Below are 26,728 nucleotides of genomic sequence, written 5' to 3' on the forward strand. Positions count from 1 at the left end.
CCAGTGACTCTAGTAAGAGCAGAAGAGGGGGGCTGTGTGTGTACGTAAATAATAACTGGTGTACAAATACTGCTCCCCGAACCTGGAGTATGTGACTGTTACATGCAGACCCATATATCTCCCTAGAGAGTTTACTGTGGTCTTGATTACCGCTGTTTACATAGCACCAGATGCTAATGCAAACTCGGCTATTGAACTTTTACACTGCAGTATTAGCAGTCAGCTGACCAAGCACCCTGATGCTGTGTATATCGTTGCTGGGGACTTTAACCATGTGGATTTAAAACTTGTGCTCCCTAAATTCCATCAGCACGTCAATTGTGCCACCAGAGGAGCTAACACATTGGATAAAGTCTATACAAACATTAAACAGGGCTACAGGGCTACACCGCTACCTCACCTGGGACAATCTGACCACACGTCACTGTTTTTAATCCCAGCATACATTCCACTTAGGAATACTGCTCCTATCAGCACAAGGACAGTTAAAACTTGGCCAGATGGAGCCTCTCAGCAGCTGCAGGACTGTTTCAATAGGACCAACTGGGACATCTTTGAACACCCAGACCTTGAAGTGTATTAGTGACAGCGTACTGTGCTATATTAAGAACTGCACAGACATTGTCACAGTGGATAAACATACCCGAGTCTACCCCAATCAGAAGCCCTGGATGACCAGGGAAGTCCAGAGGCTGTTAAAAGAGAGGAACACTGCCTTCAGGTCTGGTGACAAGGGTCTCTACAGCACAGCCTGTGTCAGCCTAAAGAGGAGCATCCGAGAGGCCAAGTCAGACTATAAAAGGAAGATCGAGGAAAACCTGGATAGCAACAACAGGAGGCAAGTGTGGATGGGTGTCCAGCATATGACCAACTACAGGACCAGTCCCGGAGCTGTGGGAGGTGATTTATTGCTGGCTGAGGAACTGAACCACTACTTTGCCCGGATTGAAGTGGATCCACCAGAAATGGCAAGACCCTATCCAGATACCAACAACAGCACCATCTTCACAGTGGGGGAGCACGAGGTGAGACGTACGCTGCTCGCTGTCAACCCACAAAAGGCAGCTGGACCTGACAGCATCTCAGGACGTGTGCTGAAAGACTGTGCAGACCAATTGACTGGTGTCTTCACCAGGATATTCAACCAGTCTCTGTCTCAGTCCACTGTGCCATCCTGCCTGAAATCCTCTGTCATAGTGCCTGTGGCCAAGAAACAGACCATCATCAATCTTAATGACTACAGGCCAGTTGCACTGACCCCTGTGGTTATGAAATGCTTTGAGAAGCTCATCAGGAACCACATCATGTCATTCATGCCTCCCATGCTTGATCCGCACTAGTTTGTCTACAGAACAAACAGATCTACAGAGGACGCCATGGCCACTGTTCTCCATGTTGTTCTGTCCCATCTGGAGCAGCAGGGGAGCTACACACGGCTGCTCTTCATAGACTTCAGCTCTACCTTTAATACCATCTTACCCCACAGACTGGTGACCAAACTCTCAGACATAGGACTTCCACACTCCACCTGCCTTTGGATCAAGGACTTCCTGAGTGATCTCACTCAGAGGGTTAGAGTCCATCATCCTCCGCACTGGCTCCCCACAGGGCTGTGTGCTGAGCCCCCTGCTCTATACCCTCTACACTCACTAGTGCATTCCTGCCCACTACAGTAACACAATTGTTAAGTTTACTAATGATACCATGATAGTAGGGCTCATCTCTGGGGGGGATGAGTCCGCCTACAGGGATGAAGTGGAGCGGCTGACAACGATGTGTAGGAAGAAAACAAATTGCTCCTAAATACAGCCAAGACCAAAGAGCTCATCATGGACATCAGGAAGAAGGCAGACAACATCCAGCCACTCATCATCAATATGGACTGTGTGGAGAGGGTCTCAGACTTCTGCTTCTTGGGAGTCACCATTAGGGAGGTCTTGACCTGGGGAACACACACTGCTGAGGTAGTGAAGAATGCCCAAAAGAGACTCTACTTCCTGACGGTGCTCAGAAAGAACAACATCCCTGAGAAACTGCTGGTGTCCTTTTACTGCTGCACAGTAGAGAGCATCCTGGTCTACTGTCTCTGTGCGTGGTTCTCCAGCTGCACAGTAGCACAGAAGAAAGAGCTCCACAGGGTCATTAAGGTCACCCAGCGGATAGTCGGCTGTCCTCTCCCCTCACTAGAAGAACTACATAGCTCCTGTTGTCTCAGGAACGTCAAGAAAATTCTTCAGGATCCATCACACCCAGGACATGCATTGTATGAACGCCTGCCTTCAGGCAGACGTTTCAGATCCATAAAGACTAAGACAAACAGACTGAGAAATAGTTTCTATCCTTCAGCCATCACCATGCTGAATGTTGCTAAGTGGTCAATCTGACCGAGTGCAGCTTCATTCTAAGTTAACATTAGATAAGGGATAAGTGCAATATAATGTATGTATGTATGAGTGAAAAACATTGTTCTGCTGTTATGGACAATTTTAGATACTTATTTTATTCTCTTATTTTAGTTGTAACTTGAGTAATTGTGTTTTGTTTTTGTTTTTATTTTTATTTTATTTTTTCTGCACAGGAAAATTGCACCTAAAAATTTCATTGTAATGTGTCTCATTGCTACAATGACAATAAAGATTTAGATTTTTTTGATGTATGTGTGTGTGTCGTAAATTATTAATATATGCACAAAGCTGTTAAATGTGACTGCATTCATGAAAGTTCTACATACTGTTTGTGCAACACAAATCAGGCAAGTAGCACAGATCAAGTAGTGACATCCTCATCCAACGTTGGCTGCAACAGCTCTATAATGTCACACTGGCCTTGCAAAGCATCATGGGTGTGTAGGAAAAAAAAATGTTCCACTAAGCTGACAGCATGGCAAATTTCCGAGAAAAATTAAGTGGACAAGGTCACCGTTGAACCAAGCAAATGTACTGCAAAAAACACTTAGGAAAATTTTGCAGATCAACACCAATATTTATTAGCACTATTAATCATTTCTGCTTCAGGAATTCATTTACGATTCCTTCATGCAAGACAATCCCATAATCCAGACAGTTGAGTTATTTTAACTGTTTCACTTCTTCAAGCCTAAGATCTCTGTAACTTCACAAAGGAAATGGTGTTTCAGTTCCACCTACCTTTGTACATTTGTACCTTTGACACAAAAAAAACATATTTTGTTCCCCTCTGGTGCCATTTCTGTATAATAATTATTCATGCGTCAATTAGTCTTTATATAAAGATCTCTTATGGAAAAAAAAATCACCAGATTCATTTCCTGTCACATGTAGGTGTTTTCTTGAGCCATCAGACGTGTGTTGTGTTTGTACTGGTATAAGGACAGTCACTTTGCTAATTATGATGACAATCTTAGCGATGAAATACCTACTCGAAGCTCTATAGTAGGTGCAGCATTTGAAAATCATCTGCCTGAAAATAGCTTTTTTCTATGGAGCAACCCCAGTAATTTGCACAATGGTGCATTTTGGTATGTCTTCAGGTGAAAAAAAGGCAACATATCACATTTTTTAAAAAGACGCGGTATCCTCCTTGTTGATGTGGACAAGAGTCATAAGTAGCATTGATTTTAATGGTGTGTGACAGATTACCTCCATTATGCAACTGCAAAATAGAACACAAGTAAACATAGAAGTAGGAATTTTAAAAATATTTTGTCTGTTCTTGCAGCTCACAATGGGGCTAAAGGGTACATAAGTGAATGAAAAAGCCTTAAAACCGGAAAATGTCCACTTTGAAGCAGCAAAAATTGCAATTCAAGAAAACATGTGTTCCATATTTATGAGGAGTCCTTATAATAATGAAATGAATAATTATTTTATCACAGATTCTTGGGACTTTTTTTTTCTTGAGGTAAGAGTTCGTTTCCTGTTCACTTGTCTGCTCATAACCTCCATCATTGGTGGAGTTATGACAACCCAACAAGCCCCCAGCACTAAGCTATATTCTGCTTTTAATCCTACTTTTGCTACTGCAATTCTGTCTCTGCAGCGCTTATGTTCTGCCATGGTTTGTAACAATTGACAGATGTGTGCTCAAATAATATAATAGCAAATTTGCACTTTTAAAGTGGCCTGCATGTGTGGCCTGAGTTTCTGTTCACCCTATGATGGACTGGCACCAAGTCCAGGTGTTGTTCCTGTCTTGTGACCAATGCTTGCTGGCATCAGTTGCTCAAGCCCCTGCCCTGAATAAATGGGTTAGGACAATGGACGGATTATTATTATCATTATAATTGTGAGAAAAATATATCAATAGATTAATTTTCTTCCTAGAGTTAATTCCCTGTTGATGCAGGGTCTGTTTTTCAGCAAGTCGCCTTCCACTTGCTCCAATCCAGGACATAACGGAGAGTCTCCATGGGGCTGAAAAAGTACAAGAGGAATACAGACATGGTAGTTGGAGAATTGACACACATAGCTGGTGTCCTTTAAAATGACTGAATCTCAAAGTGATGGTTTGCTTTTTGCTTTTTTACCTTGTTAAAACAAAATGGATGTGCTGTTTTGCAATATGTGTGTAATCTCAAGGCACAAATCAACAATCAATTATATTTTTGGCTTGGAAAAACGCATTCAGAAAATTTGAAAGCTTTTCCATTCATCTGCAAAAACAACAACAACAACAAAATTATTTCTTGTATAGCCCAAAATCATACAAGCAATGCCGCAATGGGCTTTAAAAGGCCCTGTTTTGTGACGGCCCCTCCTCCCAAAAAAAAGACCCTTGTATGGAAAAACAATGGAAAAAATCTTAGGAATGGCAATTCAGAGAGAAAACCCTTTCCAGGTAGGTTGGGCATTCAATGGGTGTCAACAAATGGAGTAAATACAATACAGAAAACAGAACACAAGTAATCCTCATCACAAAGCTAGATGGCCAATCTGTCATGGCCACACCAGGAATACAATACAGCAGTACAAACTACTTTGTTCTTGCATAGCTCTCCTCACCAAGAGCAAGCACAGACCACTGTGACAACTCTCAAGGCAAAATGCAAGAATAAATGATACCAGTCACTAAATGCAGAACAATACAGATACAGATACAGATTTGTTCAAATACATCAAAAGCAAAGCAGAAACCATTTAACATACATGAAAAACAACAACATCGGTCCATCAGCTAATTGTAGAACCACAGCCAGATTGTAGAAATGGAGTCAGACAAGCCAGTCACAGTCAGAGTCCTGGAGACCTCGGCCAATAAGCCACCTCCCCCCATTGGTCATTCTACAGCTGAGTCAGTGTTGGGCCAGCCAATCTGATGAAAGGACCCTTTAACTCCATGATTCCAGTGCTCCTTTATCTGAGTTGACTTTTCCATAGGCAGACACACAACTTGGCAGTAGAGCAGTTGTACCAAGTGCCACATGAGGATACAGAGAAAAGAAACAGAATAGGTGAGTGTTAGTAACAGTTTATAAAAATCATATTATTTATATTTTAGTGCTAATGACTAATAACAGAGATGCAGCATGCATAGCTAATCAGCAGCTCTAGTCTGGGTATTCTATAGTGAAGTAGTGAGTCTTCAGCCGGGATTTGAAAGCTGAGACTGAAGGGGCATCTCTTATAGTAGCAGGCAGACCATTCCACAGCTTCTGGCTTTAGCTCGACCTCCCATTTTTAATGTTTTAATCCTTGGAATCATAAGCAGACTGGCAAACAGACAAGGTCAGATCAGGTCAGGTCATTTTGGGGTGCATGCACTAGTACAGCGTGTTGCTGCACCCACCACATGATGTACCAGCTCAGTATCCCAATTGGCAACCCCCCAGGCAGACATGCGGTCCAGTCACATCCTCTGGAAGTGACTATCTATTTGTTGTTGCCAGGTGTTATGTGTGGCATCCCCTTGGCCTGGTCCAGCCACAAGTATTGTCACAATGACATTTCTGTCAGCTGGATCACCCTCGGGTAATCACGCCACATAGCCGTAGTGTTGTAATTGACACTCCCTCACAATGCAGGTTATGTGCCTTATCTGGGACTCCTTGAGCAAATGGTCATTCAACACAAAGTCAAACCAGTGGTACACAAGGATTCTCCGAATAGACACAGTACCAAAGGAGTTCAGTCTTCATCTCAGGTTGCTGGATAGCGTCCATGTCTCGTAACCATATAGCAAAACAGGAAGCACTGTGACTCGAAAGACTTGGACCTTCGTTCCTTTTTGCAAAGATATCAGGAGCGCCACACACCCCTTTCTTAGCAACCTCACATGGAGTCACAATCCGTCTACTGACTTCAATATGAAGAGTCACCAGAGACATGAAAGTCATTGCCAAGGTAAGTAAACCTCTCGATAAGGTCGACACTCTCTCCACAGACAGACACCCTGCTGATGGCTGTGCCAACTTTAAAACAGAAATTTATATTGCAAATTAATTTATATAATGGGGCGGCACGGTGGTGCAGAGGTAGCACTGCTGCCTCGCAGTAAGGGGACCTGGGTTTGCTTCCCGGGTCCTCCCTGTGTGGAGTTTGCATGTTCTCTCCGTGTCTGCGTGGGTTTCCTCTGGGTACTCCGGTTCCCTCCCACAGTCCAAAGACATGCAGGTTAGGTGCATTGGCGATTCTAAATTGTCCCTAATGTGAGCTTGGTGTGTGTGTGTGTGTGTGCACTGCCCAGGGTTTGTTTCCTGCCTTGCGCCCTGTGTTGGCTGGGATTGGCTCCAGCAGACCCCCGTGACCCTATAGTTCCCTGTAGATATAGCGGGTTGGATAATGGATGGATGAATGGCCAAAGCAGATAAGTGATTTAAATCCAATTGAGCAGGCCGTCCATATGCTGAAGTGAAAACTTAAAGGGACAAGCCCTCAAAACAGAGGAGCTGAAGATGGCTGCATTAGAGGCCTAGCAGAGCATCACAAGAGATCCTCAGCACACTGTTGTTGTCTGTGAGTCGCAGGCTTCAAGTAGTCATTGCATGCAAGGGCTATGAGACAAAGTCCTAAATATGATGGCTTTAATAGACCTGCCATTGATGTGTTACAAACATTATGGTGCTTCGAAATGGGAGGATGTGATGAAGTGAGGTCTGGGTCTGTTTAGCACTTTTATTAAATAATCACTGCATTTGTGTCTTTCTGTGTGTGTCTGCATGTTCTCCCCATGTCTGCGTGGGTCTCCTCTGGGTGCTCCGGTTTCCTCCCACAGTCCAAAGACATGCAGGTTAGGTGCACTGGAGAATCTAAATTGTCCCTAGTGTGTGCTTGGTGTGTGTGCGTGTGTGTGTTTGTGTGTGTGTGTGCCCTGTGTTGGGCTGGCACCCTGCCCAGGGTTTTTCCTGCCTTGCGCCCTGTGTTAGCTGAGATTGGCTCCAGCAGACCCCTGGGACCCTATAGTTAGGACATAGCAGGTTGGATAATAAATGGATAATTTATATAATGATTCTGAAGAAATAAATTTGTCTTGGAAAATATAGTGAGAAGTCAAGCAAAATGACCCCTTTTATTGGCTAACTAAAAAGATTACAATATGCCAGCTTTCGAGGCAACTCAGGCTCCTTCTTCAGGTGAGATGTAATACAGAAACTGGAGTTTCCTGTGTTTATATACACTCTAGGACAAGAAACAACACTGGTAAATCTTTAAGTGAGAAATCTTAAATGAAAAAAATTAATAGACTCCTTCAGGCTAGGGTTCATTTAACAAGTGAGAAGAACAATGTATAGTCAAGATCTTTGGATAAGATAGCTGTCCAACAAAGTCTTTTGAAGTTTCTGATGAGTTTTTCCTTACAATGTGGGTCTGTAGACAGGTTGTGTACATCAGTGATGCAAACAATCCTCATACCTGGTCATAAAAGTCTTGTCTCTATTCAAACCATGTTGTAATGTGTTCAGTTTCAGCATGAGTTTCACTTCCCATTCTCTTCTCTCTTGCTGTGTTTTGAAGTTGCCCATAAGCACTGTGACGTTAAAGTCCCTCTCACAGTGTCCATGGCTGTTGAAGTGGGCCGCTACAGGAACATCTGTGTTGCCATGTTTAATATGGAACCTGTGTAAATTCATTCTCTGGCGGAGTGTTTGTCCAGTTTCTCCCACATAGAGTGCAGTGTCAGGAAATTTCATGCAGAGAATTAGGTAGACCACATTAGATGATCTGCAGGAAAATGATCCCTTTATGCGATGGACTTGCTGTTTACGAATCTTGGTTTAGGAAGGGGTATGGATCTCTATACTGTTATTTAACTAGTTAGTCAGTCATTTACTAACTCAGCTAGTCCTGAACAGGGTGGCAGGGGGTGCTGGAGCCTATCCAAGCTAGCAAAGGGCACAAGGGAGGAACAAACCCATTGTCCATTGCAGATCGAACACACACACATGCACACTCATACAGACACACACATACCAACCCCACACTCTCGGCCAGTTTAGCATTGTCAGTCTACCTAACCTGCATGTCTTTGGGAAGTGGGAGGAAACCGGAGCATCTGGAGGAAACCCACACAGACGGAGAGAGAACATATCAACTCCTTACTGGAGGACAACAATTGTTGTTGTTATTGCACCACTGTGCCATCCTGTTATTCAATCCTTACTGAAAATAAAACAAGTAACCTAGAGACTATAAAAGACAAATGGTTATTTTCTAATTTTCAGCCAACTGTAATATGGTGCTATGAAAGATCTCAGTAGTGTTAGCTTTGGCTATGAACAGAATGTTAATGGATTTGATTTTATCAGTAATTAAGATTGTGTGTTTAGGTATGTATGGTAAATATGATTTAGTAGTATACTGTTAATACATTATAGTTATTAATATGTGCTGAGTCTGTACTCACAAATACATTTCATTGGGTTTATTCTTTGTCAAAAGTTTTCCAATGTTAAAAGGTTTCATATTATGCATTTCAGCTCGCTAACATCTTTATTCTGACTGTCTCCAATGTCCGAAGCACACAGGAACTCTCAATTTTCCAGTGCTGACATCTAAACAATATGAAGTGCAGTGTCACAGATCCCCATTTACCAACTAGCCCTGCAGTCTCATCACTCATACTTTACTTTCATGTACTGATTGCTCTGATTTTTTGTCTCCAACCTGCAGGAGAGAAGATGACTTTGTCGATATCGGTTTTGCTGGCTCTCACTGTTTTTCTCTTGCTGTTGGCAAACAAAGTTCCTGAAACCTCCTTGGGCATTCCTATTATTGTCAATTACTTGATGTTCACCATGATCCTCGTGACCTTCTCAGTCATCCTAAGTGTGGTAGTGCTTAACTTACATCATCGCTCATCTAATACCCACTATATGCCTCTTTGGGTGCGCAAGGTAGGTTGCACAAGGTGTAATGGGTAAAATCAAGACAGATTATAAGCTCATTTTTGTAAGATGTGTTTCAATAAACCTTCAGTGAAACATAACAACACTGGCCTGTACTAAAATCCTCCTGTTCAAATCGTTGTTCTCTATAGATTTGGGTGTGCTGAATCCATTTCTGAAATTTGAGTTTCTTTACCACAAACTGTTTCCGTGAAAAAATGGATTCAATGGAAAAGGCCGTTTTAAAAAAAATTGTTGATTTTTAAAAAAATAAGTTATATTTGTTGTATGGTATAACTGTGTTTCATGCTTAGAATATTATTTGAAGTATAGTGCCTTCCATAATGTTTGGAATAAAGACATAATTTTCTTTGATTTACCCCTCTATTCTACAGTTTAACACTGCACTTTCATTTAAGGGTATTTTCATACATTTTGGTCACATCATGTAGGAATGACAACACTTTTTGTACATGGTCCCCCATTATTTTTGGGACATAGAAATGGAATGTTTCAGTGTAATTAGCACAATTTAGATGCAGATTGAAATGTTAACTACGGATATGAAGTATTACATTTAGCAAATGGGTTATGAACTGTTGCTACCGAGAATGATTCATGACTCTTCCTCCTATCATATTCTTGTAGGTTTTCATTCATATCTTATTTTTTTTTTAGCTCTGAAGAACTTCTATGTTGCCTTAGCAAAAAGTTTGGGATCATTATGTTATTGTGGGATGAAACACCATCCAATGGGTTTGGAGGCATTTACTGGAACTTCAGCAGATAAGATATTTCTGTACTCCTCAGAATTTGATGTGTAAATACCATCAGCAGTTCTATCATTGATGAAGAGAAGTGTGCCAGTACCTGTGGCAGCCATACCTGCCCAAGCCATAACACCCCCAGCACCCTGTTTAACAGATGAGGTGGTCTGTTTTGGGTCTTGGGCAGTTCTTTTTTGTCTCCACACTTTGCTCTTGCTATCACTCTGATCAGGTTCATCTTTGTCACGTCTGCCCAAAGATCTTTTCCCAGAATTCTGCAGGCTCTTTTAAGTCCTTTTTCACAAACTGCAATCTAACCATCCTGATTTTGTGGCCTGTACCTTGCAGTGTGGCCAGTGTATTTCTGTTCATTAAGTGTTCTGCTGATAGTCGTCTCTGACGCATTCACATCTGCCTCCTGAAGACTGTTTATGATCTGTCTGACTGGCATTAGAGGCTTTTTATTTACCATAGTGAGGATTCTTATGCCATCAGAAGTGGAGGTCTTCCTTGGCCTACCAGTCCTATTGTGATTATTGAGCTCACCAGTACATTCTTTCTTCATAATGATATTCCAGACAGGTGATTTTGGTCATCCTAAGGTTTTACCATTGGTTGTATTCTTGTTTTTCAGCCTTATTTTGGTTTATTTGACTTTCATCTGCGCAGCTCTTGTCCTCATGTTGAAAAATGGCAACTACAAACCCCAAAAGGTAGAAGTAGGCCTTAGTAGTAGTAGTCTTATAAAGCAATGACACACACCTGAGGAATCAAAAACATCCCAAAAATGACAGTGCCTTGAAATGGGGGGACCAGGTAGAAGAAGTCTTGTCATTTCTACATGTTGTGACTGAAATGTATGAAAATCCCCTTACATGAAAGTCTGCAATGTGCACTTTAATCACGTCTGAATTGTTTGAGTTGTGATTTTACACTGTGGATCAGAGGGGCAAATCAAAGCAAAATGTGTCTCTGTCCCAAGTATTATGAGGGTACTGTAATTTTTGAGTTGAGAAATGACCGTGCTCCTTGTTCTTAACATTTGTTGAGGTGAAAACAGCCAAAAATCAAGTTTTTGCTGCACGTTTTGTTGTTCTCAATTAGTATTATTTTTCCCTCTTCTCTTTCCATATACAGTGGAACCTCGGTTTGCGAGTAACTTGGTTTATGAGTGTTTTGCAAGACGAGCTGAAATTTTTAATAAATTTTGACTTGATAAATGAGCGAAGTCTTGCAATACGAGTAGTATGTATACGCTTTGTCTGCTGAGCGTCATGTGATCACAACTGAGCTGATGGTTCTTCTCTCTCTCTCACTGCGGGATTGTGGGCAATCATCTCCTATTCTCCATCTGAGTCGGCGTGCCTCACTCATATAGTCAACATCCGTACGAGCGTATAGTGTTTACTACAGCATTGTGACTGTGTGTGTGCTGTGACGTGCGAGTCCCCGTCTTGCACCCCAAAACACGAAGCTGAGTCTCAGTACTTTAGCAACACCCGCTTTATTCAGCTTGAAACAGGAACAGCAGTTATTTATTGTAGCGGGATCTGCCACTCTCCTATACACAGACACAGCAGTCAGGCAGGGTCGTGGCCAAGTAGTACTGTGCCCTGCACATTTATAATGTCCCTTGTTCCTTGTATCACCCATTGACGGCAGGCGCTTATAGCATGTCCGCAATCTTTTCGGATTCGCTTTTACGGCGAACTGCTACAGCGCTGGGAGACTGCGATTGCTTTGGGATGCTCTTCCGCACGTCGTCCTGCTGGGTGGAATCCCACAAGAGTTTAGAAACTCACTCACACCAGCCATGATTCTTTTCAAAGGTAAAGTGCAGGTTAATTTATTTTATGTATTTTTACTTTATATTTTGTATTAATCATTTTTATATGAATAGATTTGGGTTGTGGAACGTATCATCTGAGTTTCCATTATTTCTTATGGAGAAATTCACTTTGATATATGAGTGCTTTGGACTGCGGGCACGTTTCTGGAATGAATTATGCTTGCAAGCCGAGGTTCCACTGTATATATATGTATATTGTGGCGGACGGCCAGGTCCCATTCCTGGCCCGGACACCCCTTTGATGTGTATTCAGGGGGTGCAGCCCTGGACGGTGCAGTACCTCCCCCTGGACGCTGGATGGCCACCCCCTTGGGTTGAAGCGGTGCCTCAGTCTCTCGCAGGGCTTTATGGGAGATGGAGTTCTCCACAGCCCTGTTGGGATCTGGGGTGTTAGCCAGGGAGTGCACCATAGATCCCTGAGCCCAGCTGGACTATTCTTTAACCCCACCCGGGAGTGCAACCGGAAACAGGTGATCAAGCACCTGGAGCACTTCCGGGTGGACCATAAAAGGAGCCAGCTACTACCACTCAGGGGCCAGAGTCAGGTGGAAGGAAGACAAAGCTGTGGAGGAGTGGTGGTGGAAGAGAGAGGAGTGTTTGGATTTTAGTGTTTAGTGCTTGGGACTGTGTTGTGGCTGGGGGGGTTCACGGGAAAGACGTGCCCTCCAGCTGAAGAAAAATAAGTCTTTTTATTTTATACATGCCTCCCGTGTCAAGTCTATGCCAGGTTGGGCACAATATAGTACCTTTCTTACAATATATATATCCATTTATATTTAAATAGAAATACAGTAATCCCTCCTCCATCGCGGGGGTTGCGTTCCAGAGCCACCCGCGAAATAAGAAAATCCGCGAAGTAGAAACCATATGTTTATATGGTTACTTTTATATTGTCATGCTTGGGTCACAGATTTGCGCAGAAACACAGGAGGTTGTAGAGAGACAGGAACGTTATTCAAACACTGCAAACAAACATTTGTCTCTTTTTCAAAAGTTTAAACTGTACTCCATGACAAGACAGAGATGACAGTTCCGTCTCACAATTAAAAGAATGCAAACATATCTTCCTCTTCAAAGGAGTGCTTGTCAGGGGCAGTGACTGTCACAGAGATAGAGAGAAAAGCAAACAAATCAATAGGGCTGTTTTTCTTTTAAGTATGTGAAGCACCCACGGCACAAAGCTGTTGAAGGCGGCAGCTCACACCCCCTCCGTCAGGAGCAGACAAAGTGAGACAGAGTTTGTTTTTCAATCAAAAATCAATACGTGCCCTTCGAGCTTTTAAGTATGCGAAGCTCCGTGCAGCATGTCGTTTCAGGAAGCAGCTGCACAAAAGATCACAACGTGAAGATAATCTTTCAGCATTTTTAGACGAGCGTCAGTATCGTCTAGGTGTGCAAACAGCCCCCCTGCTCAATCCCCCTACATCAGGATCAGAGAAAGTCAGCGCAAAAGAAAGAGAAAAGTAAGCCGGGTAGCTTCTCAGCCATCTGCCAATAGCGTCCCTTGTATGAAATCAACTGGGCAAACCAACTGAGGAAGCACGTACCAGAAATTAAAAGACCCATTGTCCGCAGAAACCCGCGAAGCAGCGAAAAATCCGCGACATATATTTAAATATGCTTACATATAAAATCCGCGATGGAGTGAAGCCGCGAAAGGTGAAGCGCGATATAGCGAGGGATTACTGTATTCTTTTTTATTCTCTAAAAGAGATAAAGATGTTATTTAAATGCTTTTTACAGAAATACACAAGCTTGGGTTAATCCATCCATTGTCTTGACAAGGTAACAGGAAAGTAAACGGTAAAAGATTAACCACAATTCCTTCATTGAAAAAAAAAAGCATGTGCCACAATTGTCTTTGTAATACAAAGGTAGAATACAGAGAGGAACCAGGTGAGGAGAATCTCTCTACCAAACTAACACTTTTGTGCAACAAGTCTTTAAAAATCCACTTCCTACACCTCTCATTCGGATTTTTTCCCTGAGAGCATGGGGATGGTCTTTGATGAACATGACGAGAGGTTCTTCCAGGACATTGTTTAAATGGAGAGACATTATAATGGAAAGTGGAGTAAGTTTGTTGTATCTGAGCAGACATCTGTTGGTCATTCTACTATGAAACACCTTCAGAGGATTATAAGAGGAAAAACATTACCATGTGACTACTTTTTTATACTTAAAGCAATTATAAGTTAATTATTTTTTTTAAATCTAATTAATTTTAAAAAATATATACTTTTTTTCTCTAAAAGTGTTTTTTTTTTTTAAACCTTGATTCTCTGACAGAGAAATTCTGTTTCCAGATTTTGATTCAAAACCCTCAGATCTATAAAGGACACCTTCTATTTTTGACGTAAGGGAAAACATTTTTTTGGGGGGGCAGACCAGTGCACTGTTAGATGCTAATTGAAATGTTAACTAGTGATATGAAGTATTACATTTATCAGATGGGGTGTGAACTGTTGGTACAGATAATGATTCAAGCCTAACTTTTTCCTATCATATTCTTGAAGGTTTTCATTCATATCTTGCCCAAATACCTGGGGATGCAGCGTCCAAGACCAGAGGAGCCTTTGGAAGAAGAGGAGAAAGAGAATGTGTTACCAAAAAAGGACAATCTCCTTCGTTTTACTAAGTGCAACTCAGACAAGTATTTTGTCCGCAAATTTGACCAGGATTTCATCTTACCCAAGCTTAACAGGTACCTTGACAAAAATAAAGTGTTAGTACAAAATGTTCCATCAATTAGGATGCTCCAGCTCTTTGTGGTATGTTCTCTCTGAGTGACAAGTTCTGCTTTTGAACCTTTTCATGTCCTGGACAAATTCCTCTAGATGCCTTTATGTATCTCGTATGGTTGTGTTGCCATAACATATCATGATAGCAGCAGCTGCATAACTAGCTGAAGTGTGGAGTGTCGGTGACCGTCAGTAATAAAAGACTTCAGATGTAATGTCTAGGTGCCAACCATTTACTCAAAATAATAAGGTGAATCAAAATAACTAGTGAAAAAACAATTTAGCTATTAGCCTGTGGGTAAATAGCTCTTAAGAGCGGTCAGGGTCAGAGCTCCATCGGGCAGGTGGCTTATCTATCAAATGAGATGCCTCCTCCTAGCTATGACCTGCTTTTACAGTGCTTGGGCAGGAAGGGGTGGAGTCAGTTGCCTTCATTGGGCATTTTCTTGTAGCTGTGGGTGAAACAGGAAACAGAAGACTTAGTGATTGTGTCCCCTGGTATCCTCGGATAGTATTGTTTTCCTCTGATGAACATGAAAGGTGACACTCTGACACGCATGTGTGACAAGAGATATAATTTGTAGCAGTTGAGGCGTGTGTCCACCTCTTGAACCCTCAGGTACCACTCCAAACACCAGGTAATAGTACAATTCTTCTTTATTGTACAATAACACAGTGCACCAAGCACCCTCCACTCCACACTACTCATATAAATCAACTCTCTACTCACAATACCAATCCTCCTCTCCCAGACACTTAGCCACCCTACCTCCCAGCTCAGCTCAGTGTCTGGGCTTTCCCAGAGTCCTTTTATACACCCTGACCCGGAGGTGTTCCTGCCCAACAATCCACAGTTCCTTATTCCTTCTGGGTCAGGGTAAAAGTCCTTTTCTTCAACCTGGAAGTACGTCATCTCTCCTGCTCACGTGACCAGGACGTACTTCCAGGTTATAGGGCACATATGAGTCCACGGGCTTCCCGACAGCGACTCCCAATGGTCCCCATGGTATCCAGCAGGGCTGTGTATAAAAAACTACATAGTCCATGAGGCCCTGCTGGAACTCGGGGCACGTCCATGCTGTTGGGAGAGCTCCTCCTGGCGGCCTGGGGGTGAGGGCCGGAATTGGAAGCCGGCAATCCACCACAAATTTCTAAAACATCCTCTTACATAGTCCACATTTTCCAAGGTATCTTTATGTGGTTTTCTTGAATGTTGTTTTGTAAACTGAGTTATTGGTTATTTTTTCTTTCCTATCATTTTGTATTTTTACTTGAATATTTGTTTTATTTTTCTAAATTTCTTTTATATCTTATACTAGCCATGCCCCATGGCTCCACCTGCATACAAGTGAAACATGACAGCAAGCAGGGCCCTGCCATACTTCCTACACCTGACATCATGCTTCCCCCTCCCCTCGACCCGCAGCTTCTGTCTCGGATTAGCGCGAATATAATGTTCCTGCAAGCAAACTATGATCTTAGCGCAATTAGAGAAGTCGCAAAATCAACGAAATTCTAGATAAAAGCCCAATCTAAATCCGTTAAGTAATTCTCTCATTCGCTAACTAAGCGAATGTAAGATATGCCCTGGGGCTGGCGCATGAGTGAGGAGGGCCCCGCACCCCTACCCTCAGCCCGCTGTGTCTCTCTCGGATTCACGCAAATAAATCGGTACTGCGAGCTAACTATGTTACTTAGCTCTCTGACAGAAATCGCAAAACCAACCGGAATGTTCAAGGAAATGATAGAAAAAAACTAATTTTAAATCCGTTAAGTAGTTCTCTCATGAAAAGCGGAGAGACATACAGACAGGCAGACAGACAGACGTTGGATTTTATATATTCATCATCATTGATCTTGTGTTTGCCTTGTTCTTTGCATGCTGAGCCTAAGGGGGTGGGCCTCCAAGTGCAGCAGTTGTTGGACTGTCATCAGGCCTTAATAAGCTTGCTAAGAATGTAATAAATTGAACCAGATAGTTAACTGTAAAGCAGTTTTAATATATTAACAAGTTGATCGTAATGGTATAGTTCAGGATAAGTTCTACAGAGGTCTTTAGAATTTAATAGATTCTTGTTAATCATGGTGGACCAACATCCAAGTAAGAATTTCACTGTACTCTGTGCATGCAATAATATGACTTCTACAGTACTACTACTGCTACTACTTTGAATGTGAGTGATCATAACAGCAACACATAAGTACATAATATACTAAACATATTGTCAGATATTAGAAACAGATTGGCAATAATTCAGTTTTTTTGTGCAGGGCCTGTCTAATCCTAAATGTGATGTTAATCCATTTTAGGGCATTCTCAAACAAACAGAGCAGAGTGGTCAATTCCTGCAAATGTCTTTGATCTTATTGAGGGATGTGACAGGAAAGTAGAGGACCCCCCCCCCCCCCCCCAAAAAAAAAAAAAGATTTGGAATGAAGCTCAACAGAAGGGTCTTCCTTTAGCACTTCTACCATTTAGACAAAAGGTTCCACTGGAATATAAAGCACTTCAGATAGCGAGTGGGTTATTTACTGTAGAGAAATACGGCCCTGCTGGTTGTATATCTTTTGCAATCCTTTGCCTGGCAGCCATTCGGGGTCTTTCTAGAGCTCATTGTTAACAGCACATCCTAACTCGTGTCTGTCAGTAACCTCATTAATCAAACTCATTTTGCCCTTAATGGATGCCACATCTATCAGTGCCGCAAAAACATGCCACCATTGCGCTCTGACACGGTCATACAGCATGCTCTCGAAATGTTGGCAGCGAGTCAGTTGTCTGAATGTAATAAGATAAGGGCTTTATTGACTGATAACTCTGTCAGGAACCCCTTCTGTAATGTGAGCTATTTTACACTCAACTTGATTTCTCCTGAGAATGAAACAGAACGTTCTGCTTCTGGAATCAGTGTGATTCTTGTCAGCTTTAAAAGCCAAAAGGACTGGGCAATGGAACTCTGAATGTATTTTAATGATATTGCATGTCGGAAAAGCCTAAGACACCCAGAGTCTCATTAAACAAGTGTATGTTATCTCTTCTTAGCTGTAATTAAAAGGCAAAAGATTACACTGTGAAACAATTACACTGCAACTCGGGGGACATTATGCTTTTGCTAGCACTAGTGAAAATGCACTGTGTAGATATCACTACAAACAACACAGAGAAACTGAACTAACAAAGGCAACCATGTGCATCATTAGACTAAAGAGCATAGTCACAATCAAGCTGGCTTTAATAAAATAAAACAGAAAGGATATGGTCCTGTGATCTCAACATATTTTCTTAATAGAGAGAGGAGGATGAGAAAAATACAAAAAGAACAAAAAATATTTTTCAAAAATGGGCATGGGTCATAACTTTAAGTTTGCAAACAGACATTGGGGTCTCAAGACAAGTTAGAATGGTAAGACAGGGAAGCAAAGAGACAAACCCAACATACAAAATATACTTTTTTGCTAGATATTTCCTGAAGATATTACCCAATGCAGGGCTCCAGGTTCCAAATGATACAAAATCAAACACAAGAAAGAATACTTTAATTTTGGTTCATTTATTTTTTTTCTTTGATATGTTCTTTTCTTCCCTTTCCCCAACATAATCAATAAATCAAGTGACAGTGTCTCCTCCTAAGATAATCAGATTGCTGAGAGTAAATAAGTGCCTGGCCATCTTATATATAAAATGGAGCCTGTGACATCATGTGTGCTGACGTGAGTGTGAAGAACTGTCGAAGCATAGAAATGTATATGCATAATACAGGAAAATATACCAAAAAATATATATTGTAATGGGCAGCCAGGACTCTTACCTGGCCGGGACACCTTCGAAAGAGAAAGACCAGGGGAAAGAGCTTACATGGGGCAGTACTTCCCCCAGGATGATAGAGGGCAGCCCCCCTGGCTTACTGTGGTGCCACGGGTTGGAAGCTCACTCAACCCTGCTGGGGCCAGTGGCCACCACTAGGAGGTGCGTGGAGAACGGCTGAGCCCTCCTCTGCAGGGCTGCCACCACACCCAGAAGTGTGACTGGAAACAGATTGTAAAACACCTGGAGCACTTCTGGGAGCTCCATCAAAAGGGCTGTCTCACTCCATTAGAGGAGCCAGAGTTGGGAAGTGGAAGACAAAGCTAGCAGGCAGAGGAGGAGTGGAGGGGGACGAAAGACAGGAAAGAGGTAGAAAGGAAGAAAGTCTTTGTAGTCACTGTGCTTGTTGTACTGTTCTGCATAGGTGGGAAATGAGACAAAAGCGTTTCCCACAACTAATTAAACAAGGATTGTGCTGAACTTGTGCCTAATGTCTGTTGTGTCAGGCGTTTGGGGAGCTGTGTGCCCCCTGGTGTCCACAATATATAACAACAAAAGACAGTGAAAACATGGAAACAATACCAGACAACATCAGAGTCCAAAATTATTAAGCTTGCCAGAATTACTCTTAGGAATTGCACTAAAAGTTGAACAAGGATAAGAATTTGTCCTACCTCAGAGAACGACATGAGACGTATTTATGAAATGTCCTACTCTTACTCCCAGCTAGGAGAGTAGAACTTCATATTTGAGAATGAATAACATCATGATGTTAAAGCACCCTGAGCCACAAAATGGTACTCATGATAACATTTTGTAATTTCCTTGGACATCATGAACATGCTTTGTAGTTTTCTGATACTAATGCTATGACTTCACCACAAAGATAATAATAATAATAATAATAATAATAATAATAATAATAATAATAATAATAATAAAAGTATAAGGAAAACATAATAAGGTAGGATATTGAACCAAAATGCACGTAATTGTTGCCACTTCAAAGTAACATCCTTTAACTGTACTGTCTGAAAAAAGGAGAGTCGGTTTAGAAAATAGGAATAAGTTACAGGAGAAACAACAGAATTAAAGTAAAGCAAGTGTTAAAAGCAAAATTCAAAAAGAGAGACTGTCAGAGCCAAATTGTAAACCAAAAATCAAAAGGCAGAACTTTGTGCCAATACCTAAAATATCAAGTAAAGATAGTCGCTGGGTATAGTCCAATATACCCAGTGACTGTTTTGGGGGAAACTTTATATTGTTGCACTAATGACATCAAACCTGTGCAGCCCCAGTGCATCATGGGAGAATCCCCAAGGAAACAAATGAGACAAATCTCACAAAATGGTGGAGCCCATTGTCAAACCGAAATAACATTGGAAAACACAGATTCCAAACTTAAGCTTGAAGTAATTATCTGACTGCAGAGTTGGATTCTCTGAATTTTAAAACCCCCAATATAACACCATGATGAATTTTCTAGCCTCAGGAAAAGCAATTGAAAAATTACAAACAAACTCGAATCATAATAGTAAGAAGCACCAAGATTGAAAGGCCAAAACACACACACACAATGTAAGTAAAAGCAGGTCACAGGCTCATTTATTTAATAATGAATGATCCGCAGCTATACTTTCAGAAGAATCACCTTCTCGCTGCTATGGCCACAGGATGCACCTTGTAAAGTAACAGTTATACTGAAACTAGCCATGGCTATAAGTCGTGCTCATTCTTCCAGTGTACTATGGTGTGCCTCTCTGTGATCCCCACTTTATCTTCTGTGAGACTCTACTTACCCAACTCCCTGGGAGTCTCCGCCAATCTTCTTGAACCTTCCCAGGCTTGTAAAATGTAACGTGAATGTTCCCGGGGTTCTTGAAATGCTGAGCTCACTGTACCTGTGTGAGTTGCACTGTCAATCAGCCATCCTGTTTTGCTTATCCTCAGGATAATATGGTGGATTCTAAAATCCAGTTTGCATTCATGAATACTTTTGTGTTGATTCTGTGATATTGCTTGGAATTCAAATATGTGCGCTCCTCCACACTTGGGGTAAGGATCTTTATGTGCATGACGATTTGCCTGAATGCAGCTTGATTTTACAATCAACTTCAAGTAGAGTCATGGGCTAATGTATAGTCTGCACATCACATTGTGAGTTGTAAGGGTGTTCAAAGTTTGGTGCAGAATTCAGGAAATGGTGAGCTGTGACTAACCAGATCATCGTTATCACAAAGATTCTTTTTCCCTGTGGCACAAAAATCATAATGTTACTTTAATTACAGCTGACAGCGCATGGCCTCTCCTCATATATGGCTCGATTACATAATGTTCAAGATTTGTTATGAATATTATTCCATCTCTTTCAGATCGTTCTCTTTTTACGAGGTCATTGTTGTCCAGTGTTTCCAAAGCATTCAGCCTTTCTCAGAATGTGCATGCTGGTCTCTGCCTGAACGGCATCTTCTGGCAGTGGCTAGTGAGTTAGGATGGCTCTCGAGCACGCTTAAATCCTGGTGGCGTTAGGAGTTGTTTCTTAAATTAGGACTAATGTTTGTGTCACTCTGAGGTTTTTCAGCAAGTTAGTACTGTTTTCCTAATCTGAGATGCTTGAAAAATGTGGGCACTGGAATTTGTTTTTGTATTTTTATTTTTTTACTGCCTTTTTCTTGGCCTCTGAAAATAATAGAAGTAACATTTAGGGGGTTTCAGAGGTCTATTTTTTTTGGTTTAGGTTGTTGTTGAAGATGTTCATTTTAAAATCCATCTTTCCAAGACAACATTTTCTTTTTAGTATTAGTGCTTCCACTGTATGCCATTTGTAATGCTAGGCAAGACATCCAGGAGTGTGTGACATGTGACATACAGTAATTACTGTGACAGTATAAATGTCAATGTCATTCGCTCTTTTACTGAACAAGCTTTTGACACAATTCAAGACTTAAAATTGTAGCATCATGATTTTGAAAGATCTTCCTGGCAATAAAGTCTTTTCCTGTTCTTTCACTTTTGACTTAAATCTTATGTCTTAGCTTAGACTATGTGGAATATTCTGGTATTTGACTCTCTAGTTAAATCTTCCAAATTATGATTTTCTCTCATGCCCTTGCCATTGTTCATTGGATTCTTATCCTCCTGGTTACAACCTTGACTTGTTATTACTACAGTATTAAGTTCCATCTCCTGATTTCATCCTACTGCAAACTACTGCCACCTTATGTAGTCATTATGTCTGATATATTCTCTATTTAGAATTATTGTCATCATGTCGCAGGATGGGTTTTTTCAATCTAATCTTGAGTAGTTTTTATTTAAGACCAATCTTGTGATTTTATCTCTATTAAAAACGAGTGCTGACCTGAGTAGTCTGTGCATTTCCAGATTGTTTATTCAAGAAGAAAACCAGGAAGCACCTCCTTACATAAAACGCTACTGGAGACCAATAGTGAAAGAAGCCATCAAGTTTAATAAAAAGACAATTTGTGCTTCGGACAAGAAACAGTCATCTGCAGAGTGTTGTGAAATAGGAACAAAACAACTCATTTTAGAGGTTGTGTGTGCTAAAAAAAATGTTGCCTAAAGATCTTACTCCGTCCAGGGCTAAAGTCTCCAAATGATAGAAAAAGAAAAACAATAAAAGAAAGGATGCATTACTTTTTGTTTATCTATTTTTTTTCTTTTTTAAATGTTCTTTTGTCTTCCCCCTTCCCAACATAATAATTAAGACAAGTGACAGTCTCCTCCTTTAAAGAGATTAAGAGTCTGGCCATGTTATGTACAAAACGAATCCTGTGATGTCATGTGAGACCTTTCAAACCATGGGGATGCATAATACAATATGACATGCCAGAAAAAAAAAAATATATATTAACACCTGATGAGTCCCAATTAGGGCGAAACACATGCCATGTGTTCTTTGTATTATTTGGCAGCTGCTGTATCATATATACTGTATATGTATATATATATGGTTGAAATAGTTTACTGTCAAATAATGCAAAGAGTACGCGACACGTGTTTCGCCCTAATTCTGGGCTCATCAGGCGTACACACTCACTTCACTCCCTTACGGGAATCGAACCTCGGATGTCAGCACTAGAGGCGAAGCCCCTAGCATTGCGCCACAGCGTGATTCAGACTACGAATGCCGTGAATGTAATTACCCCGATCTACATGCTGTCAAATAAACGAACCACACGCCGTAGCGCAACGCTAGGGGCTAAGAGAGTGCAGTAGAGTGTGTACGCCTGATGAGCCCAGAATTAGGGCGAAACACGTGTCGCGTACTCTTTGCATTATTTGACAGTAAACTATTTCAACCATTCTATGATCTGCTTCTCACAACTGAGGGCACCGTGGCGGATGTTAGCTGACTTGCTGACCAACCACAAGCGTTACAATACAATCAGATTGTGATTCAGACTACGAATATCGTGAATATATATATATAGAGTCGCAGGTGGCTGGGGGGGCGATCCGGCCGGGATGCCCCGGAGGACCGGAATAGGGTTTACGCCTTCCCCAAACCACGTGGGGGTGACTGCCCTGTCAGCTATGGGGACCACAGGTACAGAGCATGGAAGCTCATCCCTGTAGGGGCTCGTGGTCACCGCCAGGCGGCGCCCAAATGCCTTGGGAGCCCTGGACCTCAGCACTTCCACCACACCCAGAAGTGCTGGGGGGAAGAGGATCGGGGACTACCGGAGTGTTTCCGGGTACGCAGCCGGCACTTCCGCCACACTGGGGAGTTCCGGTGGAAGATTGCTGGGAAGCACCTGGAGCACATCCGGGTGAGGATAAAAGGGGCCGCCTCCCTTCATTCAGGACTAGAGTCGGGTGGAAGACAGACGAGGTCTAGAGGAGACAGAAGGAGGTGCCCTGAAGAAGGAGAAGGCATTGTGTTGTGGCCAGGACTTTGGGGACTTGGGGACTTTTGAGCACTTTATTGTAAATATGGAGCACCAAAATAAACATGTGTTGGGTGACTTTAACATGTCTGCCTGCTTGTGTCTGGGTCATGTTCCACAATATATATATATAATATATATATATATATATTGTCATAGACAGCCAGAAGCTCAATCTGGTCAGGACATCCCAGGAGGGGAAGAATGGACAACGGCAGTGTTTCCAGGGCACTGCCCCACCCAGGACGCTAGGTGGCAGCTCCCCTGGACGGTAAATGTACCCCGGATTCCTACAGGGCATCATGGGACGTGGAGTCCATTTTCTCAGCCCTGTTGGGTGCCGTGGGTGCCGCCAGGGGGAGCTCCTAAAGGACCTGAGAACTCTTATGTTTCCTACAACCCGTAAGTAGTTTGGAGTCACGAGGACGGAAGCCCACAGTACTTCCGGGATATTTGAGGACTGATGATGTAGCGTTTGACCTGGAAAAAGAGAAGGAGCACTTCTGGGTCAAGGAATATAAAAAGGAATGTTGGAGACCCAGCAAAGAGAGCTGGAGTTGGGAGGTTGGGTGACGAAGCTGCTGGGAATGGAGGATCGTTAAATAGTGATTATTGATTTATTGTTAATTGTAGCGTGTGTGGTGCTTTGTGAACTTTATTTGAAGAAAATATTAAAATTCTTCTTGGTGCTTTTACAACTGTGTCTTGGACGTCTGTCTGTTGGGTTTCACGGGGCAACAGCGACCCCTAGCGTCCACAAAATATATATATATATACAGTATATATATATATATATATATATATATATATATATATATATATATATATATATATATATATATATATATATATATATATATAGTCCATAGATTGTGATTTTTCCATCTTGTGAACCCTTCTTATTTCAGTAAATAGAACCATGAGTGCCTGAGACACACAGCCATGTCCTGCTGGTGAGGCCTAACAGGAAGTGTATGCTTTTCATGAAAAGTTTTAATAAAGCATTATCTGTTTTTTTGCTACATTTTGACATTACGTGTTAGGTAGAATATCAAATAACATAATATTCTCAAAGTCCATGAATGTAGCTTATCGTTGGGGCAAGAACCAATCCTGGTAGCTTTGGGTGCAAGGCTGGAAACATCTTTGGATGAGGCACCATTCAATCAAAGATTCCACTCATGCATACACTCACTTCTGTGAGGCCATTTTAAGAAACACCAATTAACCTAATCTAATGTCTTTGGGAGGTGTCAGGGATGCGGACTACCATGACACTGGAGCTATGTGCAGACTCCACAGAGACACCAACTGGGGACAAGAATTGATCCCAGGCAAATGAAACCAAAGACAAATAAAACAAAGCTATTATAGATTATTTCAGCAATTGGGTTTTAAATACTTCTGTGGGTAGTCTGGCTCCATTATATATGGTCCAGTTAATGAACAGTGACCTCTGGTCACTCTCATGCAGTGGGGCAACCAAAAGCATCGTCATGGCTTTTTGGAGGCACTCGTGCCATCCAGGGTCATATTTGGCAAGTTTAGTATCATGAATTTAGATTTGGGGCAATGGCTTTGTTTCATTTTTCTCCTCTTCAATAATTTTCGTTTATATTATTATTATGGGCGAAACAGTGGTAGTGCTGTTGCCTCACAGTAAGCAGACCTGAGTTCACATCCGGAGTCCTCCCTGTGTGGAGTTTGCATGTTCTCTCCATGTTCAGATGGGTTTTGTTAGGGTTCTCCAATTTTCTCCCACGGTGCAAAGACATGCAGGTTAGGTTTTTGCCAAACTCTGAGAAATGCATTGAACTCAATGGGAATGGAGGAACTAAACTAGCTTAAAGTGCATATAAGAATGTGTCCCTGAGAGCATTTTGACTCATAGCTGTGTCACCTGGCTAATTAAGCATACATTCAACCGGCATACAAAATTACTCATGCAGCTCAGGGGTGAATGGGCATACAGAGATCAGTGTTAGACATTAGGTGGCAGTAGATAGATAGATAGATAGATAGATAGATAGATAGATAGATAGATAGATAGATAGATAGATAGATAGATAGATAGATAGATAGATAGATAGATAGATAGATAGATAGATAGATAGATAGATAGATAGATAGATAGATAGATAGATAGATAGATAGATAGATACTTTATTAATCCCAAGGGGAAATTCACATACTCCAGCAGCAGCATACTGATAGGAAAAAAAAAAAACAAGTACTCATAATATTCTCATGTTGGCTTCACAAATCATCATGGGAAGCTGATATAAAAAAGTGGTAGTCTAAGCAGGCTGCACATGAAAATATTTAGGAAACGCAGCATATTTGCCATGATTTGGAGTCAAATTTGTAGTTAAAGGGGTATGTGGCCTTCAAAAGTCTTCACAAACCAGGCCAGGCCTCCTATTCTTGCCTCACTCCAAATTGGTTAAACTCTTAACCCAACAGGCCAGTTTCAGGCCTTGAAGGCCCCAAAGGGATTTAAGCCTCAAAATAAATAAAATGCCCCAAAATATCCAAGTGCATCCCAAGAGAAGGAAAATAATCTTTATGAAATGAAGGTGTTTATTCAGCCAAAGAGAAAAATAGCAAAAGCTTAAGAAAGAACTAAGATGTGTTGCTTAAAAGGCTTAAATACCTAACGAGTCCCAATACATGATCCAGATATCGTAAACCAAAGACAAAGTAGAAAAAATACCAAAAAAGACAATAAACAATAAACAACATTCACAATTCTTGTGTACTTCAATGTGCCATCTCTGCGCTCTCCTCTGGCTTTGTCCTAAATAACTAGAGGGAGGGCTCAGACATTATGATGTCAGGGATGCGCCGCCTCTTGAGGCTCCACCCACACAGAACAGCAAACATAACTGAAATCAAAGCAATAGTACATAATTATAAAAAACAAAACACGTAACAACTAAGAAAAAATAAAATGTATAAACATGTGTAATACCATAACAATATTCACCGTGAAAAAAGCTTTGGTGAATTTAATTTATTAACACTATTAAAGACATTTCTATGGAGTGTAACCAACAGGGAAGAGCCCCAATACCACAGACACAGTAATGCCCAACAAAATTCTGGATTTAAATTAAAGATATTTATTATCCGTCACATCTTTATGAATAATCACTCATCAAAAGATCATTAATCAGTACAAAATGCTGTCGGTTCTTCCTCTTCCTCCCAGATTGTCTCCTGCTGCCTCCTGACTCTGATTTCCCGATGTGAGGTAGTGGGCCTCTTTTCAAGCTTCACCTGGGGCTGCTTTCCTGTGTCATTACATTAAATTTAGGGAGCACTTCCAGGTCTTGTGGAAACCAGTATTTGTCCTCCC

The 26,728-nt window shown here is 41.6% G+C and overlaps 2 protein-coding genes across 2 annotated transcripts in view; one reads left to right on the plus strand and one right to left on the minus strand.

Moving 5' to 3' along the window:
• Window positions 1-26,728, minus strand: part of acadvl (acyl-CoA dehydrogenase very long chain) — a 966,944-nt gene that overhangs the window by 86,143 nt on the left and 854,073 nt on the right. The gene's annotated exons all lie outside the window — the stretch shown is intronic.
• The window catches only part of chrnb1l (cholinergic receptor, nicotinic, beta 1 (muscle) like), a 75,323-nt gene that overhangs the window by 45,139 nt on the left and 3,456 nt on the right, over window positions 1-26,728 (plus strand). The window contains exons 8-9 of the mRNA XM_028799060.2: window positions 9,084-9,307; window positions 14,431-14,618. Of these exons, the coding sequence (XP_028654893.2) occupies window positions 9,084-9,307; window positions 14,431-14,618 (412 nt within the window). The remainder of the gene's footprint in view (window positions 1-9,083; window positions 9,308-14,430; window positions 14,619-26,728) is intronic.

The sequence above is a fragment of the Erpetoichthys calabaricus genome, chromosome 3 (assembly GCF_900747795.2).
Source record: "Erpetoichthys calabaricus chromosome 3, fErpCal1.3, whole genome shotgun sequence".
NCBI lineage: Eukaryota > Metazoa > Chordata > Cladistia > Polypteriformes > Polypteridae > Erpetoichthys > Erpetoichthys calabaricus.